The 17162-nt window shown below is 46.9% G+C and overlaps 1 protein-coding gene and 1 pseudogene across 1 annotated transcript; one reads left to right on the top strand and one right to left on the bottom strand.

The window, feature by feature from the left end:
* Window positions 1–9404: 9404 nt before the first annotated feature.
* Window positions 9405–14750, top strand: LOC146191512 (uncharacterized). Its single transcript, XM_084602021.1, has 4 exons — window positions 9405–9761; window positions 10592–10768; window positions 10979–11234; window positions 11674–14750. The coding sequence occupies exons 1-4, from the start codon at window positions 9571–9573 to the stop codon at window positions 12736–12738; spliced, it is 1689 nt and encodes a 562-aa protein (XP_084458147.1). The 5' UTR covers window positions 9405–9570; the 3' UTR covers window positions 12739–14750.
* LOC146191511 (uncharacterized) lies at window positions 14183–16717 on the bottom strand (annotated as a pseudogene).
* Between the last annotated feature and the right edge of the window lie 445 nt (window positions 16718–17162).

Genomic DNA, 17162 nt, shown 5'->3' with positions numbered 1-17162 from the left:
GCCGGTAAAAATGGTGTGAAAAGCAAGAGAGTGGTCACAGCGGGTGGCCATACGCTATCGGTGGTAGTACGGCTTCAGTCGCACAATGTGCACAATGTCCGAGCTGTGCTTTCGACGTTTTGGTTGTGTGGCACCGTCTGGGATAACTTCATAACTAAGGTCACTCACACGGCGCAACACTTTGTACGGCCCGAAGTAGCGGGAAAGGAGTTTCTCTGACAAGCCCGGACGGCGAACTGGTGTCCACACCCAGACTTGATCTCCAGGCCTGTAGTCAACCTGGCGGTGCCGGAGGTTGTAACGGTGCGCGTCAGTGGTCTGCTGCTGCCCAATGTGCACACGGGCGAGCTGGCGGGCTTCCTCAGCGCGGATGGCATATTGCTGGGCATCTGAGGATAGCTGGTCATCATCTGGGCACGGGAGCATGGAATCGAGCATGCTCTGAACTTCGCGTCCGTAAACAAGTCGAAATGGTGTGAAGCGCGTTGTCTCTTGTAAGGCTGTATTATACGCAAATGTAACGTACGGCAGCACCTCGTCCCAGGTCTTGTGCTGCACATCGACGTACATTGCCAACATGTCCGCAATCGTCTTGTTCAATCTTTCTGTAAGGCCATTGCTTTGTGGATGGTACGCTGTGGTTTTGCGATGGGTCGTGCAACTCAGCTCAAATATGCGGTCGATCAGCTGTGATGTGAAAGCTGTCCCTCTGTCGGTAATGACGTAGGAAGGGGCGCCATGCCGCAAGACTATGTTGTGCATGAAAAACTCTGCTACTTCGGAAGCTGTGGCATGAGGGATTGCCTTTGTCTCAGCGTATCGAGTCAGGTAGTCAGTAGCGACTACTATCCATTTGTTTCCGGCCTGCGACAAAGGGAAAGGACCAAGGAGATCCATTCCAATTTGGTCGAACGGAATGCGGGGTACTTTAACGGGCTTGAGAAATCCGGCAGGCTTCTGGGGCGGTGTTTTACGGCGCTGGCATTCGCGACAGCTTCGTACATAGCGTTTCACTGCTGCGGAAAGTCCTGGCCAGTAATACATGTTGCGGACGCGAGCAAGCGTCCGTGAGTAACCCAAATGACCAGACGTTGGTTCATCATGGCAAGCAAGGAGAATATCCTCACGGAGCTCGCATGGCACTACCAGAAGGTAAGTTCTGTCTTGGCTCTGGGAGTTTCTTTTATACAATACGCCTTGCCGTATGCAGAAGGAACCAAGGTGCCGAGATAGGTGTCGAGGCAGAATCGTATCACGCCCTTCCAGATAATCGATGAGTGGAAGGATGTCTGGATCAGCTCTTTGTCGATCCCTGAGCTCAGATGCGCTGAGGGCTCCTAGAAAACCGCTATCGTCATCGGCTGTAGTATCGCCAGTGTCAACGGGTGCTCGTGACAGCGTGTCGGCGTCTTCGTGTTTGCGGCCGGACTTGTAAACAATGGTTATGTCAAACTCCTGAAGACGTAAACTCCAGCGTGCAAGTCGTCCAGATGGGTCTCGCAGATTTGCCAGCCAGCACAAACAATGATGGTCGGTGACGACTTTAAATGGCCGGCCGTAAAGATAGGGACGAAACTTCATAGTAGCCCATACGACCGCCAGGCATTCCTTTTCTGAGGTGGAATAGTTCATTTCGGCACGAGAGAGAGTGCGGCTGGCATAGGCTATTACTCGCTCAAACCCGTCTTGATGCTGAACAAGGACCGCGCCAAGACCGATACTACTGGCGTCAGTGTGTATCTCAGTGTCAGCCGCTTCATCGAAGTGCGCCAGAACAGGGGATGTTTGAAGGCGCTCACGAAGCAAAGAGAAGGCCATCTGCTGCTCAGAGTTCCACACAAAGGAGGTGTCCTTCCTTGTAAGGCGCGTCAGAGGTTCTGCGATCTGAGAAAAGTCCGCAATGAAACGCCGATAATATGCGCACAGGCCGAGGAAGCGCTGAACAGCCTTCTTATTAGCTGGAACGGGAAATCGTGCGACGGCAGCAGTCTTATCGGGATCCGGGCGCACCCCATCAGCGCTTACAACATGGCCGAGGAACTTGAGTTCTGTATACCCGAAGTGGCATTTCTGGGGCTTCAGCGTGAGATCAGCAGAACGGAGGGCTTCCAGGACAGCTCGAAGGCGTTCGAGGTGTTGATCAAATGTTTCGGAAAAAACAACTACATCGTCCAAGTACACAAGACAGATCTGCCACTTGAGGCCAGTGAGGACGGTGTCCATCATCCTTTGGAATGTAGCTGGCGCAGAGCACAATCCAAATGGAAGTACTTTGAATTCATATAGGCCATCTGGAGTGACAAATGCGGTTTTTTCTCGGTCTCTTTCGTCTACTTCGATTTGCCAATAGCCGCTTTTTAAATCAATAGATGAAAAATACTTCGCACGTCGCAATCTGTCCAGTGAGTCATCGATGCGCGGCAACGGGTATACATCTTTCTTTGTCACATTATTCAATTTTCGATAGTCGACGCAAAATCGAAGAGTGCCGTCTTTCTTTTTGACAAGGACAACTGGTGAAGACCACGGACTTTGTGAAGGCTGCACAACACCATCATCCAGCATCTCCTGAACTTGCGTCTGGATCACTTCTCGTTCTTTGGCAGACACACGATAAGGCTGCTGTCGTATTGGGCGAGCGTCGTCATAAGTAATGATGCGATGCTGTGTAATGGGCGTTTGACGAACCTTCGAGGAAGAAGCAAAGCAGTGCTTGAAGTCTAGCAGCAGTTGCTCTAAAGCCCGCCGTTTCTCCTTTGACAAGTGACAGTTAATGTCGATGTTGTCAAGAGATGGCTCGTTAGTTTCTACTGCCGTGGATGCAAAACAGACCGGATCGTGCGCAACATGGTCAGCAAAAGCGATAGCAGTCCCCGGGAACAAGTGTCGGTACTCATTAGAAAAATTTGTGACAAGGAGTGCAGCCCGGCCATTGTGAAACGACAATAAACTTCGAGGAGCGCAAATGCCATGAGCAAGCAGGAGTGTATGGTTCGCCTCCGCTACAGCATCACCGGTACGGAAATCGTCACAGGTAACTTCCACAAGAGCACTGCTTCGCGGCGGCAGCGAGACGCTCTCAGCGGAAACACGAAGTGCGTTATTGCAAGGACTGCTACTATCTTGTTCGGTAGACTGTCCCATCGAAAACGTGACGAGTCTATTTCGCAGGTCGATAACTGCTCCGTACTCCCGCAGAAAGTCAATGCCGAGGATAAGGTCACGGGAGCAGTCACTTAAAACAACGCAACTAACGACGAACGTACGTCCGTTAATCTGAATGCGAGCCGTGCACATCCCCTTTGGAGTAACTATATGACCGCCGGCGGTTCGAAGGCACACACCTGGCCAAGCAGTGAGCACCTTCTTCAAAACAGTCGCCATGCGACCACTCAAAATTGAATAATCGGCACCGGTGTCCACTAAAGCATTGACCGTAGTGCGACCGTCTAAAATAACCGGAAGGTCCAGAGAAACGCTTTTTGCTTCCCTAGGTGACGGTACCAGCAGCTCGCGGTCGGATCGAAGCGGCGGCGAAGGGAGGTCTTCAACGCAGCGACTACCAGCGGCCTCGCCCCCGAAGGTCGCTGTTTTCAGTTTTCCCGACCAGGGCTAGACGAGCGGCCTTGGTCCTCTCGCGAGGAACCGTGAGTGAACGAGGAGGAGCGCCTTGGCGAAGGGGAGCGGGGCTGACGCTGCGAACGAGATGAACGCTGCTCCGCCAGGTACTCCTCAATAACTCGGGGCCGTTGACCAAACCGGGGAGGAGGCGAGTCGATGCGGAAGCCGTGGAGACCGAGGCGTCGATACGGACAATCCCGGTAGAGATGTCCTGGTTCACCGCAGTGGAAGCAAAGCGGACGGCGGTCAGGCGTGCGCCAAATGTCGGCTTTGCGTCGGGGCAGCGGGCGATTGTCGAAGTTCTGCACTGGCTGCACCGAGGGCAGCGGAACTGTAGGTGACGCGAGAATGGGCGGTGGTGAAGGGGGAGCCTGACTCTGCAGAACTTCCGCATATGTGGGACGATTGTCGGTCCCCGACAGCAATGGCGGGCTCGAAACTACAGGCGAAAGAGGGCTCTTGAGTGCCTGCCGCACCTCCTCCCGCACTATAGCAGAAACGGAAGATGGCGATTGCTGCAGAGGGCTCCAGAACTTGCTTAGCTCTTCGCGCACGACGCTGCGAATCAGTTCGCGCAATGCATCGGGATGCCGCTCTGAAGATGCAAATGATTCCGCGGTTGTGCGTGTATGAAAAGGTCGGTCATAAGCCACGGCACGTTGGTGTAGCACCTTTTCCATTGTGGTGGCCTCCGCAAGGAATCCGTTTACAGTCGAGGGTGGGTTTCGCACAAGGCCTGCGAACAACTGCTCTTTCAAACCCTGCATCAAGTGCCTGACCTTTTTGTCCTCGGACATGGCGGGATCGGCTCGCCTGAAGAGGCGCGTCATGTCCTCGACGTATGCTTGGACACTCTCATTCGGCCTTTGGATGCGAGAGTGAATGGCACGTTCTGCATGCTCGCGACGATCTGCGCTAGTGTAAGCCTCGAGCAGCTGACGACGGAATTCCCGCCACGAAGTTAAAGCTTGCTCTCGGTTCTCGTACCAGATACGGGCGCCGTCCTCAAGGCTGAAGTAGACGTTCCTTAGTTTGGCAGCATCGTCCCACTGGTTGAATGCAGCGACACGTTCAAACTGAAGGAACCAATCCTCCACATCCTCAAAGAGGTCCCCATGGAAAGTCTTCGGTACCCGAGGGGCCTGCAAGGTGTAGTTACAGGCCGGTGCGAGGCCCGTCACCTGCTGCGCAGGAGCACTAGATGTCATGGCGGCGGGTGCTGGCTGAAACTCCGGAGACAGTCCCTGGAGCCGTCGACTGGAGCGATGCACGGGGGTGTCCAATGGTACAGGGCTGGCGCGACGTCTTGTAGATGGAGATTCTTGCATAGGCGATCGTTTTACCCCGCAGCTCCACCAGAATGTCACGTACACGGTGACTAAGGATACCAATGATAGCAGGGGGTAGTCCAGACACAAGAACACAGCAGCACAGACGCAAACGTGTAAGCGACACTTTGTCGTCCTCTTCAACTTCGTCCTCCTTTTTCACCTCAGTCATGCGCCACCTGGCAACGCTAGGTGGCAATATGTCATACAGTGAGTAGGGCTGGAAGCGGTGCATTGAACTGAGTAGTGGAATGGCGAAAATAAAGATGAGACGTTTTTTTCTCAGGCAGTAACAAAACCAAATTAACTAGAGTGTTCCATCAGAACAAAACATTCTTTATTGAATACCCGTTGCCATCATATATGTCAACCCCGCCGGGGTGGCGCAGTGGTGACGGCGCTCGACCACTGTTCCCAAGGATGCGGGTTCGAATCCCGGCCTCGGCGGCCGCTTTTCGATGGAGGCGAAAAGCAAAGCACCCGTGTGCTGTGCGATGTCAGAGCAGGTTAAAGAACCCCAGGTGGTCGAAATTTCCGGAGTCCTCCACTACGGCGTCTTTCATAGCCTTAGTCGCTTTGGGACGTTAAACCCCACAAACAAACAAACATCATATGTGTCACTCTATTAGGAAATTAAAAACAAGTGCATAAATTCTTCCTTATTAAGCCGTAAAGACATTGGACATGCAAAGCAGACCTACACGCAGTTACGCGGAAAGTATGCATCGATAGTAACACCACACCCTAGACATTATAAAACGAGAAAAATGATTATCAAATGCATTTTAGCAGCATCCTGAACTTATATTTTTAGCTGGCTGAAAAAAAAAAAAAGAGTTATACACAACGACGATGTAAACTTTATCTACCGCAGCACAATAGGGGGGGGGGGGGGGGGGGGGGGGGGGGGTATCCTACCGATTTAGTCGTTCTAACAAGCCCAATAGTTAATAAGATAGTAACTTCGTGGCGCATCTCAGCTCATGTAAGATCGTACATGCTGGGCGCGTTTTTAAGCCTGCAGTTGGGCCAAGAAATTAAGCGAAAAGCCAAATGATACTCCAAGTAAGAGCATGCACTTTCAGCAATTGCATAGATATATTCAACAGGACTGTGCAATCACATGGAAAACGAGCACTGTTGTGCAGGAGTAACTGTCTGATAATAAAAGGCATTTTAAAGGGTATCTAAATTATATGTCTTTCTTTTTTGTTGCGCATGCAGTCAAACAGCAGTCGTCTAAACGTTTTTTTTTTATTGCCGAGTGTTCGCTCGCAATAAATTTACCGCGATTTTGTAGCACATGCTTGGAAATAAAATTGGGCTATCAGCGCACTAGAAGACTCGATTTTGTGTGGCCATTGAAGGAAAATCATGCGTGCGCATTTAAAAAAGAAAATAAAACCTTTCAGTACAGTTTACATTAAATACCACATACTACTTATATTCTTGAAAGAAACCAGTCAAAAGACGAAGGACAAAGAGGAACACACATCGACCAGTCGATGTGCGTGCCTCGTCTTCCTCTTTGCCCTTCGTCTTTTGACTGGTTTCTTTCAAGAACATGTGCCAACTGACCCAACTTTCAGCTCTGTTACTTATATTCACTACTAGGTTCTCTTTCTAAAAACAGTTGTTAAGGAAAGCTTAGAACGGCGTTCCCAAACCAACCATACAAAATTTACAGAGAAAAATCTTGTGACCAACTGTATTGGTGGATTTTTATGCCTAAATATAAAGGTGAACTAAATCTATTCTTTTCTAAAGAATTCAACGCTCATCAGCGAAACCTCTAAAATGCTCAGCATTGTATTTTTCTGCGACAACACCATGGTGACACTGTGAGTAGAATTGAAAACTTCTTGAAAAATGACATCATGATTTTAATACGAAACTCTTCAAATATATGAGCCAAAATAGGCAACACAGATTTTTGGCCTGCAATTCTCACTGTTGCTTTTTTAACCCCCTTTGAACAAATGTCTAACAGCTGCTATTTTAGGGCACGTGGAATTCGCGCATTGTATGAAAAAGTAATTAAAGATAAAGGGGAAGCAGCACTATCTATATTGGTGTTGAGCTGATAATGGTGTGGACTGGCTCTCTGATAGCCTTGGAGGCCTTCGACGGAAAGCGGGTCCTGACTTAATATTTTTCTTTGTAAAACTGGCTGCGGCCTATTCGCGGTGCACAAGGGAAATAATAAATAAATCATTTCCAAAATATGCAGGGTCATCCTAAACACAGCTGGGCAAAGGCACATTGCTAGCTCTTTTGCAGCAAAGGGAGTTGATTGGTGGGTTAGTTGGTTCATAGGAAGGGAAAGGCGCAGTATCTGTCACACTTGCTATGTGGACACCTGAACCGCGCCGTAAGGGAAGGGATGAAGGTAAAAGTTGATTAATGCCCGTTTTTGGAATAAGTTTCAGGACATTGCTTTGAGCAGTCACTAAAAATAGTGACGTTTTGCAGAGCGGAATGAAACCGGCCACCCAAATCCTTGTCATCGCGTAATCTGTGAACAAGTGAGAGTCTTCAAGTGAGAGTCTTCAGGTGAACGCTTGTTTGTTGTGAAGTAAAAAAAAAACGAATGTGTGCCGGCAGTAGCACTGATTATTTCTTGATTTCATGCCCCGCCGGGGTGGTGCAGTGGTAAGACGCCCGACTACTGTGCCGGAGTTCCCGGGTTCGAACCCGACCTCGGCGGCTGCGTTTCGATGGAGGCGAAACGAAGAGGCGTCGTGTGCTGTGCGATGTCAGCGCACGTTAAAGATCCCCAGGTGGTCGAAATTACTCCGTAGCCCTCCACTACGGCTCCTCTTTCTCTCTTTCCACTTTCATTCCCACCTTCCTCCCTTCCCTTACGGCGCGGTTCGGGTGTCCACAGAGCAAGTGTGACAGTTACTGCGCCTTTCCCTTCCTGTGAACCAATTTAACTTAACTTTCTTGATTTCAGCATTTGTGAGACCGCCTTTCTTTTTCAGAAATACAGACGAGCGCAGTTTTTCTAGACTACAAATCTGATTGGAAAACTCACTGCAAACTACATCTGAATGGTATCTGCGAACACATTAAACAACGCTGAGTCGCTGACCATATTATTTTATTAAGGATTCTGATCTAAGGCAATCGACAAGAGAAATCTTTGTTCTGTGTTTTCTTTTTTCTCCAGCAGCGGTTTTCAACTGAGGGAAGATTTCAGAAAATAGGAATGCCGCTAAAAATTGATCTACCAGATGCCACGTGATGATGTAGGCAGCTAAATCATCGCTATGTGCAGAACGACTGTATAATCAAGACAAACGTTGACCAATACTTTGCTCACATTGTATTCATGCGATGGAGAAGTTAATGAGCATTCCGATCCATGTGAAGCGAATATAAATAGATAGACAAAAAAATATTTGTAAGTAGAAATATATATCTATGTTTGAATTTTCATGGCCACGGTGAACTCCTCAAGCAGAGAGTGGACGGAGCAGTCGGAACTGTAAAGTGGGACAGTGCGTAGGAACTGTTTGCTGTGAGCTATATAGCTGAATGTCCTGCTCAGAGTGAGAGACGCACTCGTAATTGTGGACATGTTGTAAAGGCACTGTATGCCACGTATGACGTTGCGGACACCGCGCCGCCAGCCATGATGCCCCCATCAAAGGAGTCCGACGCTGTGACATTATCAACCTTTATTGCCACCCATCACGTCTAATGTACCGGCGACGCTCACAGAAAGTGTGCGAAAAACCGCGTAACGCCGCCGACACTCGGCAAATATGAAAGGAAGTTTTATTACCCTTTTTTCTGAAGTGTAAGCAGTGTTTCTGTCACAAAAATTGTGGCAGCATATCTTTCGCAAAGACTACGTTCAGCAGCACCGTGACTGGCACAGAGCAAGCAATTTGGGATCACGTTTACGAGCCTTTGGTACTTATATGGGATTAACTCGGTCGGAGTGGTCGCGGTGGTGCAGCGATGACGATGATTTCTGAAAGAAAAAAAAACAAGATTTTGTTGTTGAATTGTTGCGACTGAAGAAAAAAGGAGAAGAAAATGCACGGGCATGCTACTGTCTCTGTAGCTGAGCCACCTCCGCTACCTCGTACGGACAGAAGATAAAATAGAGAAAAAAGAAAAAGGAAAGGGGGAGCTAGAAAGACGCGCGTCGCAACAGCCGCCGTCCACCACCGAAACGGTAGCGGGTGCAATGATGGCCCACAACAGATAAAAGCGGCCTGACCTACCAGTCCCAGCCCCTAGGGCCAGGAGCAACCACCCATACACCGAAGTTTTTGAGGTTTCTCACTTTCTACTCCTTTGACACAATTTCTGGTGGTGTGGTTGATTTGGATACGTAAAGGGTAAGACGTTAAACGTTATGCACCAGGACAAGAAACAAAATATTTCCTTTAAGTAGATGGATGCATCCAGAAGCGAACATTAGGCATGCGCCGTATAGGCACCCTGCAATGCAGTTTGACAGAACATGCCGTGCCGCCTCGCGGCCGAAACAGGAAGCGCGAAGGCGTTCGCTCGCACAGGCCGTGTTTATCTCCGTGGCCTTGTCTGAAAGAGGTGCGCCTGTTTCTGCAGTTGAGAGCCAGGTAAACGCTACTAGATAGGTCCGATGGCATCTTCAGAACCGTGCAATCCCTCCCCTGCCAAAGTTGCGAAGAAGAAATGTGGGCGCAGGTACTGTTCCGTGAAAGATTGCCACAGTCGCGAAGGGACTCCGGGCGTGCGGCTGTACAGCTTTCCGTCGATGCCTTGGGAGACGGCACGAAGAAAGCAATGGATTATCGCCGTGCGACGAGTCAAGTAAGTGAATTCCTATTTGTAAACGATAATTGCTGCACGTTACGAAAGTACCCAAAGACAAGGTTCATTTGTCAACTGGCTCGATCGGGTAACAGTTTTGTTTGTCAGGGTACAGGTAGTTCGCACAAGGCAGCATCCTTTGTCACGAGTTCGTGACGCACTGTGCTTCGTCATTTGTCGCGCGTATTTGTTTTCTGAGGATGACGAAAATACTCGCGGATGTGTGCTCCGGAAGTAATACAGAACAAGCCGTCCCCCATTTTGATCGTGCTTTATTTTGTCTCATTACGTGCTTTTCGCGGCAGTGGGTGGTTGACGCCGGCGGAAAAACTAGAGAATGTTTACTGCATTCGAATCACTGAAAGCATGGATTTGTGCTACGTAGAAGACAACGATGAGCGGGCAGTGCCGCGGAACGGAGCGCTCGGACTAGGCCAGCTACGGACACTCAAGTGACGATTTTGGTCGGGGTTGGTACCAGTCAGATTATTTCACACGCGCTAAAAAACGCCCAGTGTCTGGCGCTCTCAGGTGTCTCGCACGTGCGCTGTCACTGTTCACTCATTCGGATTATTATGAACTGTTGCATTAGTGCGTAATCGGCTGTCCAATCATGAAATTAAAAATTGTTTCCGCGCTCAAGCAAGGGTGAAAATAGTGTGTATTAAGTGCGTTAGATCAGTAATACTATGGTAATACGTAAATAATTTACGTGCCTAGCGTATTTTCCTGTTTTATTCATGGCCCTTTCATTAGTAGAGTCGGCTGCATCTGTTGCAGAAGATTGATGATAACCTAATGTTCATGCTTTACTGTTTTACTCGTTTCAGTTTCGGAGACTCCTCAAGTTGGCAGCCAAATAGAGATTCAAGGGTGTGCTCGAAGCACTTTGTGAACGGTGAAAAAAGCACCATTGAAAGTCACCCTGGTTATGTACCCACAATATTCCCGACAGTGTACAAAAAGCGGTCCACTTCGCCTTCTGCTCGGTTGGATAGATTTAACAGGTAAGCTCGTCTCTGCTGTGCTACTTATGCTCTAGTTTGCTGCAAAACCTGGGACTCTGGGATGTATTACATTTTTTTTTTAAATTTAGCTTCACCTTAAAGCAGTTCATCTCTACCAAGAAATCTGCATGTACACGTGTACCAAAACAAAAGCCACGTGCACTCACAAGTAAGATTTTAATGGCATTACTGCTTCTGTTATATGTGCAGGTGGAAACAGCGGCACTGTGCGTCATCATCTGCCCCTTCTGCTGCCCTTGCATCACCTGTTGACACTACATCATCTGCTGACCTCGGGTCAGCTTTTGACCCCACAGCTCAAGTAGCAGCAGCCAGTGGCACCTGCAGCCTTGCCACAGGTGATCAAGCAACTGGCCCGGATGAGTTGTGTGAGCAGACATCATTTGAAAACTTGGATCTGCTGTGCACTGTTGCTGCTGAGCTTCACACGACAGCAAAATCCATGGTGAGCTTCTAGGTATTTCGTGAACTGAAGTTGGATGCCTGTGGTTGTACAGAAAATTAATACTTAAGCTGATAAACTAATACTTCTCACTCGCTTTTTTCTTGTTTTTCACGTGGTTTGAGTATGATTCCCCATCAACTTACCCAGTTTTCTGTCCTTATCAGAAAATTAAGTTTATACTTTTGGTATTATACCATGCTCAGCTACGTCTCCCTGTGAAGCATAGGCAACAAGTTAGCAGCGTTATACTCTTACTGTTTTTTCCTTTCTCCTTGCTTTTCACTAACACCTGCGCACAAAATGTGACAGCATTTTTCTGGAAGGCTCATATCGAGATGTTTCTTTATTGTTGATACTCTTGTACATTATGACTAGTGAAAATGAGTTTTGCATTGTTACCTTACATGTATTTATTCTTTATTATTGCAATTTTACACAGGAAACCCAAACAGAAGACACAAGTTTATCAAGAAAGAAGTTTACAGTGTTCATGTGCCTCATAAATGAAGCGGGTGCATCGACTCAAGTAACACATCTTGAGACATGCGACAGCAGCGTACAGCACCAGCCAACATCCATTAGCAAGCACAGTGGACCTGATCATAGAACTAGCTATTTTTCTGGCTATGAAAGCATTGTAAACTCAGTGAATGCATTGCAAGATCTCTGTAGTGTCAGCAACATAATCTTTGCATTGCTTCTTAGCATGTTGCCACCTTCTTCAGAACGAAAATGTGATGTCACAAATCAAAACAGGCTCCTTTTGTTTCTTATGAAGCTAAAACTTGGCATCAGCTACTCGTCACTAGCTGTTCTCTTCTCTATAAGCGAAACGTCTGCGTCGAGACATTTCAAAAGCGTTTTGAGGACACTCTCTGTGGCAACCAAGAAGTGGATTTTTCGCCCTCCCTCAAAAGTGATTGAGGCCACAATGCCTGAATGTTTCAAGGCTCATTATCCTGGATGTACAATGATTATTGATTGCACAGAAGTACGTACTGAGCAGCCACCAACTGTGCAGCAAGAACGAGTCCTATACTCGAATTACAAAGGGGCATACACACTTAAGTTTTTGGTGTCCATAACACCAGGAGGGATGATATGTTTTTGCTCAAAAGCTTATGGTGGTAGGTTATCTGATACACACGTAACTGTTGATTCAGGCTTTTTAGACCTTGTTCAAGCTGGGGACACAGTTCTGGCAGATAAGGGATTCCCAGGCATTAGAACACTTTTAGGGAACGAGAATGTTGTTCTTGTTATGCCGCCATTTCTCCATGGCTCTCAGTTCACTCCAGAAGAGGTTAGGGACACTTACAGTATTGCGCAAGTGAGAATACATGTCGAAAGAATGATTCAAAGGATTAAAATATACAATGTATTAAACAACAAAGTACCAACTGAGCTCATCCCATGCATGACTGATATTTTCCATATCTGCTGTGTACTAGCTAACCTCCAGCTTCCAATCATTAAACGCAAAGAGCAGCCACAGTCATCTTAAAACATCCGCTTCACTGGTTTTGCCCTTGATAGCATGAAAGGAAACAAACATAGGTTACAGAAGACTCAAGTCTACTAGCCAGTATTTCAACAAGGGCTCGGCTGCCTGGGATTTCGACATATCGTTTTTGTCAGAATATTAGATGGTGGGCCGAGGCTTCCAACCCTTCATCAGTTTTTTTCTGTGTTACCAAGAATTAAATCTTTCTGCTGTTGCTTTGCCATAGATACTCATTCTGGATAGTCATTTGTTTGGCCATACATCTGGGCATTAGAGTATTTGCACTTTAATGTTTCAGAGTTATATGTGGGTTACGAGAAACACTGCAGTGGTCGGCTTTGGATTATAATTTTGATTTCATTAGGGTTCTAATGTGCACGGATATCTCACAGCACACAAGGCAGTGGCCAGTTTTTGTAAACTGTGGGTGCTGTTTCAATGGAGCTTAGAACTTCTATGACGTTTCGGTCCGAAACTTTTGTCTTAACAGTGTATTGTATCAGGTACAGGAAATTTAAATAGGCAAGATTAGTTCAGAACTGGAAGTGGATATGTGATGCTGTACTGTGAAAAATGGCCTGTTTTTGTGTGCATAAGGTTAGAGGCTGGGTTGAGCTGTTTGCCATAATTTTGTGTAGAAAACCAGAAAACCTTACCAGTGCAGTGATCAAATGTGGATAATGCATTGTCACCTGCCTTTACCTGTCAGTAAGTCTCGTGTGCAAGCAAAGGATATATTTTCCAGTTTTATATTGTATAATGATGTTGTTTCCATTAAGTTTGTTTTTTAATGCTAATGTTGTTTTGCATTAATGCTTTGAAGTGTGCCATTTTCCTTCTAGCACATAAAGAAATGCATTGCTAACCAAGCTGTACAAGTTGCTTTTTTGCTGTTCTGTAAAGTACTTTGTTCTAGGTCTTCAGAAATGATGCATGAAAAACACTTCAAATGAGCTTTTGTTTTTAGTGCATCTGCTTCAGTGTTACGCACACATGCAGCAGCAGAACTGGTAAGCAGTGGTCATATTTGTTAGCTCATTTCACATGTCATTTTCAGTTTCATAATCACACTATGTATTTTTAGGATGTTAGCATTTTCTGACGTGCAATAATAGTAGTAAATGGGAAATGTATTTTTCCATTGTGTTTGGGGCTCAATTCTGGTGTACATACAAATTGTAGTGAACATGTGCTTTATTTTGCTGCAGCAGGCAGAAGAAAAGTAAAATAAAAATCTTCAAGGGCTGGTATCGATTCTTGAAGAAAAATGTCATTCCTGTTCACTTCAATTATCACGTTTTCTTTGCTGGAGTAAACAAAAAAAAAACATTTTTTTACATTTAGCAGGTACAGTAAGATCTGTACTTGGGTATAATAATGGTGTGTCATCTTCAGCCTTCGGTTGCTGCCGGTGCCCTGGATGTAATCAAGAATGCTCTCTCCTGAGGCGGTGAACATATCACTGTTTTTGCATTTGTAGGGACACTTGATCTCAAGGAGATAAGTCTCCCCAGACAGGCAGAACATGCCGTCAGGGCTGCCACATAGCCACGGTTGATCTGGGTGAAGGATGAGACCCATCTGAAATAGAATTGTTTACAATCACCTTATAATCAGACACTACAACCGACCGTAGTTTGTCCCTGGCTTCCCTAATAAGTTGCTAGTTTCTTGATTAACCCTTCGACAGCTTACTGCATGATACCCGGATAAAAGTAACAAAACCAGGCTCCACAAACCCTATTCTGTGGCATGAGCTGGAATGCTTTATTCAACCTATTAAAAGCAAAACATTGTCGTGTTGAGGTTCACACTGCTGAAAGGGTTGTGCAACATTGGATATTTTTTTGCTTTGGAGGCTTTCTTATTTCTGAAGTGCTGGATTTCACGGTACTGTGAAGACTCTACTAAGTACGAACTCACCTCCACAACTTCAACACCTAGTAGGCGCTCAAACTCCACCCGAGCCAGGGGTTCCATACGCAGTCCTGTAATTGGGTAAATAAAATAAAATATATGTTTTCTTAAGCTTGCTATTGTACAGTTGGATTATACAGCACCAAAACATCATTTAAAGGAGTCGAGATCCATTTGAAAACATGAGAACATGGATTCTCTTCTGTCACTGTTTTAGTGCTGTGTATTCCACAAGAAAAATCTTGCACTTTATGCGTACCATATGCAGTGGCCTGTGATGAAAATGGCCTTGAATCCAGGATGGCCTTGGCAACCACCTCAGGGCTGCGTCTAGTATGTAGTACTGTGTGCCCAGTTGTGCTGCTTATCCTGAATTTTTTCTCTTTGTGCCACCTAAATAAGAGTTCACATAACCAAAATCAGAAGCATGAAGTAAACATGTACCTGCTTTGTCAAAAGTTTAGAGCTCAGGGGCTTAGTTCTAAGCTGTGCAGTGGGGCTCCTGTAGCATACCTGGAACTCCAGCCCATTAGAGGAGTCAGAACTAGAGATTTTCTTACCCTCAGGAGATTTGGAAGGCTGCGGATGCAGCCTTCCAAATCCTTTAACAAAGGCTGTATACCTACTATAAGCAAGAATGACCTCTGTCATTGTTGTTTCCATACCTCAGACAGCTTGATTGGCCCATGGTCGCCACGCATAAGTCTGGCACAGACTCGCAGACAATATTTGTTTCATAAAACTCTTTCTGCTGTTGCGTCAGGAGCTGCATATGGTCTTTTGATCTCACTGTTTGTTTTGGGTAGGTGCCCGATATTTGCAGCACATGCAACGCCTTGCAAGGTGCTGGAAGCAGCTGGCCAATTGTTTCTAGCTGCAAAACCCGCCTGGCTTCTCTTTCTGCCTCTGGGTCGGTTAAATCCGTCTCACTGTTGACCATTGCTCCCAAAGTTTCAGTGAATGGTGAAACAATGCCCGGAAAGTATTCCAGCACATAAAATGGGGACAGCTCATCAGGCTTTTTGTTCCCTACAAAGGTGCTGTTGTAGTCTGGAGGAAGAATGACAAAACACACTGAATATTAAGCAATACAGTTGGAATAGCTAATCAATGTGTTGAGCACAAAACCACATAAATATGGTGACAGGTAAAAGTGACAGCAAGGAAAATAGATATGACCACAGCACTATGGTTTGCAAGGAGACATGCGATGACATAACAGATGTTTCATGCAAGCAGTGCTGTACTGAAAACTAGCAGCACATGCACTACATAACAGCAATAAAACAAAGTGAATCATACCTCCAAACAATTCCTCAATGCTGGCCTTGTCATTAAGCAGCGGCTTCCCTGCTGGTTTCCCCCACGCCTGTGGTGCACTCGTGCAGGATGCGTGCTCAAATTCATTGAGGTAAAAAGCAACTGCAGCGCAATGCTTGCAGTTGCCCAGGCTTCCGTAGCGACACGTGCATTTCCCGCTTTCTATTTTTCGGGGCTCAGTCGTCAGCTGCAAATCGGGATATCGGAAGAAAAATAGACCGCTCAGGCATAATGTGAGGCCAAATAAGTAAAAGTGCAGTGGGGCAGTAAAAACTGCAAAGCCGACAGATCGCACGTGCGCCTCGGCGTACTTAAACCGCATTGTTTTGTTTACTTACCTTGAGGTCAACTTCATATGTGTGCTTGCTCTGTTGTGACAGGCATTTTGCCGAGACTTCAGTGCCATCCACTTCTCGGACTCCAAATACATGGCTATTTTCAAGCAATCGGCGTCCTTTCCGCAGTAGCGACGGCCGAAAATACTCCTCGAGGCCGTCGACATGCTTGAATCCGCAGTGGAGAACCCGCGACATTGCGGGTAGCTTACGTTCTCCGGTTGCTGCTGAATGCAAAAATAAAACGTCCCGAGCAAATGAACTTGCGGTGCAACGTTGAGGATGGTCGTAACGACGCAGATACAATAGGAAACAACGGCGAAAACAAGCGCTTCAGCGGCGCCGGCATCTAATGGAGCGCCTTCGTGGTTGACGACACCTCCGTTGGTGGCGCATATGTCGCCGCGCTAGTGGCGACGCCCGACGATTGCAGGTTCCCTATACTGGTCGCCAAGTAATCTAGCCCTATATAGACCGTCTTTCCTTACCAACACCAAACCCCCTCCTGTACGACCGTTTCTGCCGCAGAAATGACTGCTGGGTTTGGCCGTCTACACCTTCGAGCGATAACACTGCATTATTCTGTCCTGTACATAAGGCCTTCGTGCATCAGGTGTCGGGAATTCCGCATATATAATGGCATGTGTCGTTCGCCTACACTTTGTTGTGCCTGTACGCCTACTCATGACGGATGCTCGAAAATGAATGCATAGCTCTGTCGTAAATCTAGGCAGATAAAAAAAAAAATCAGAGAACGGCACTCTCGATCCATATGCGCCCACGATAACACCCTGCAGTCTCTTAGTGAAAACCAGTTCAACTTGCTATCATCATATGATAAATTGAGTCGAT

Source organism: Amblyomma maculatum, chromosome 4 (genome assembly GCF_055883805.1).
Source record: "Amblyomma maculatum isolate TAMU_Amacu chromosome 4, ASM5588380v1, whole genome shotgun sequence".
Taxonomy (NCBI): Eukaryota; Metazoa; Arthropoda; class Arachnida; order Ixodida; family Ixodidae; genus Amblyomma; species Amblyomma maculatum.
This window is presented reverse-complemented; position numbering and strand designations above follow the sequence as displayed.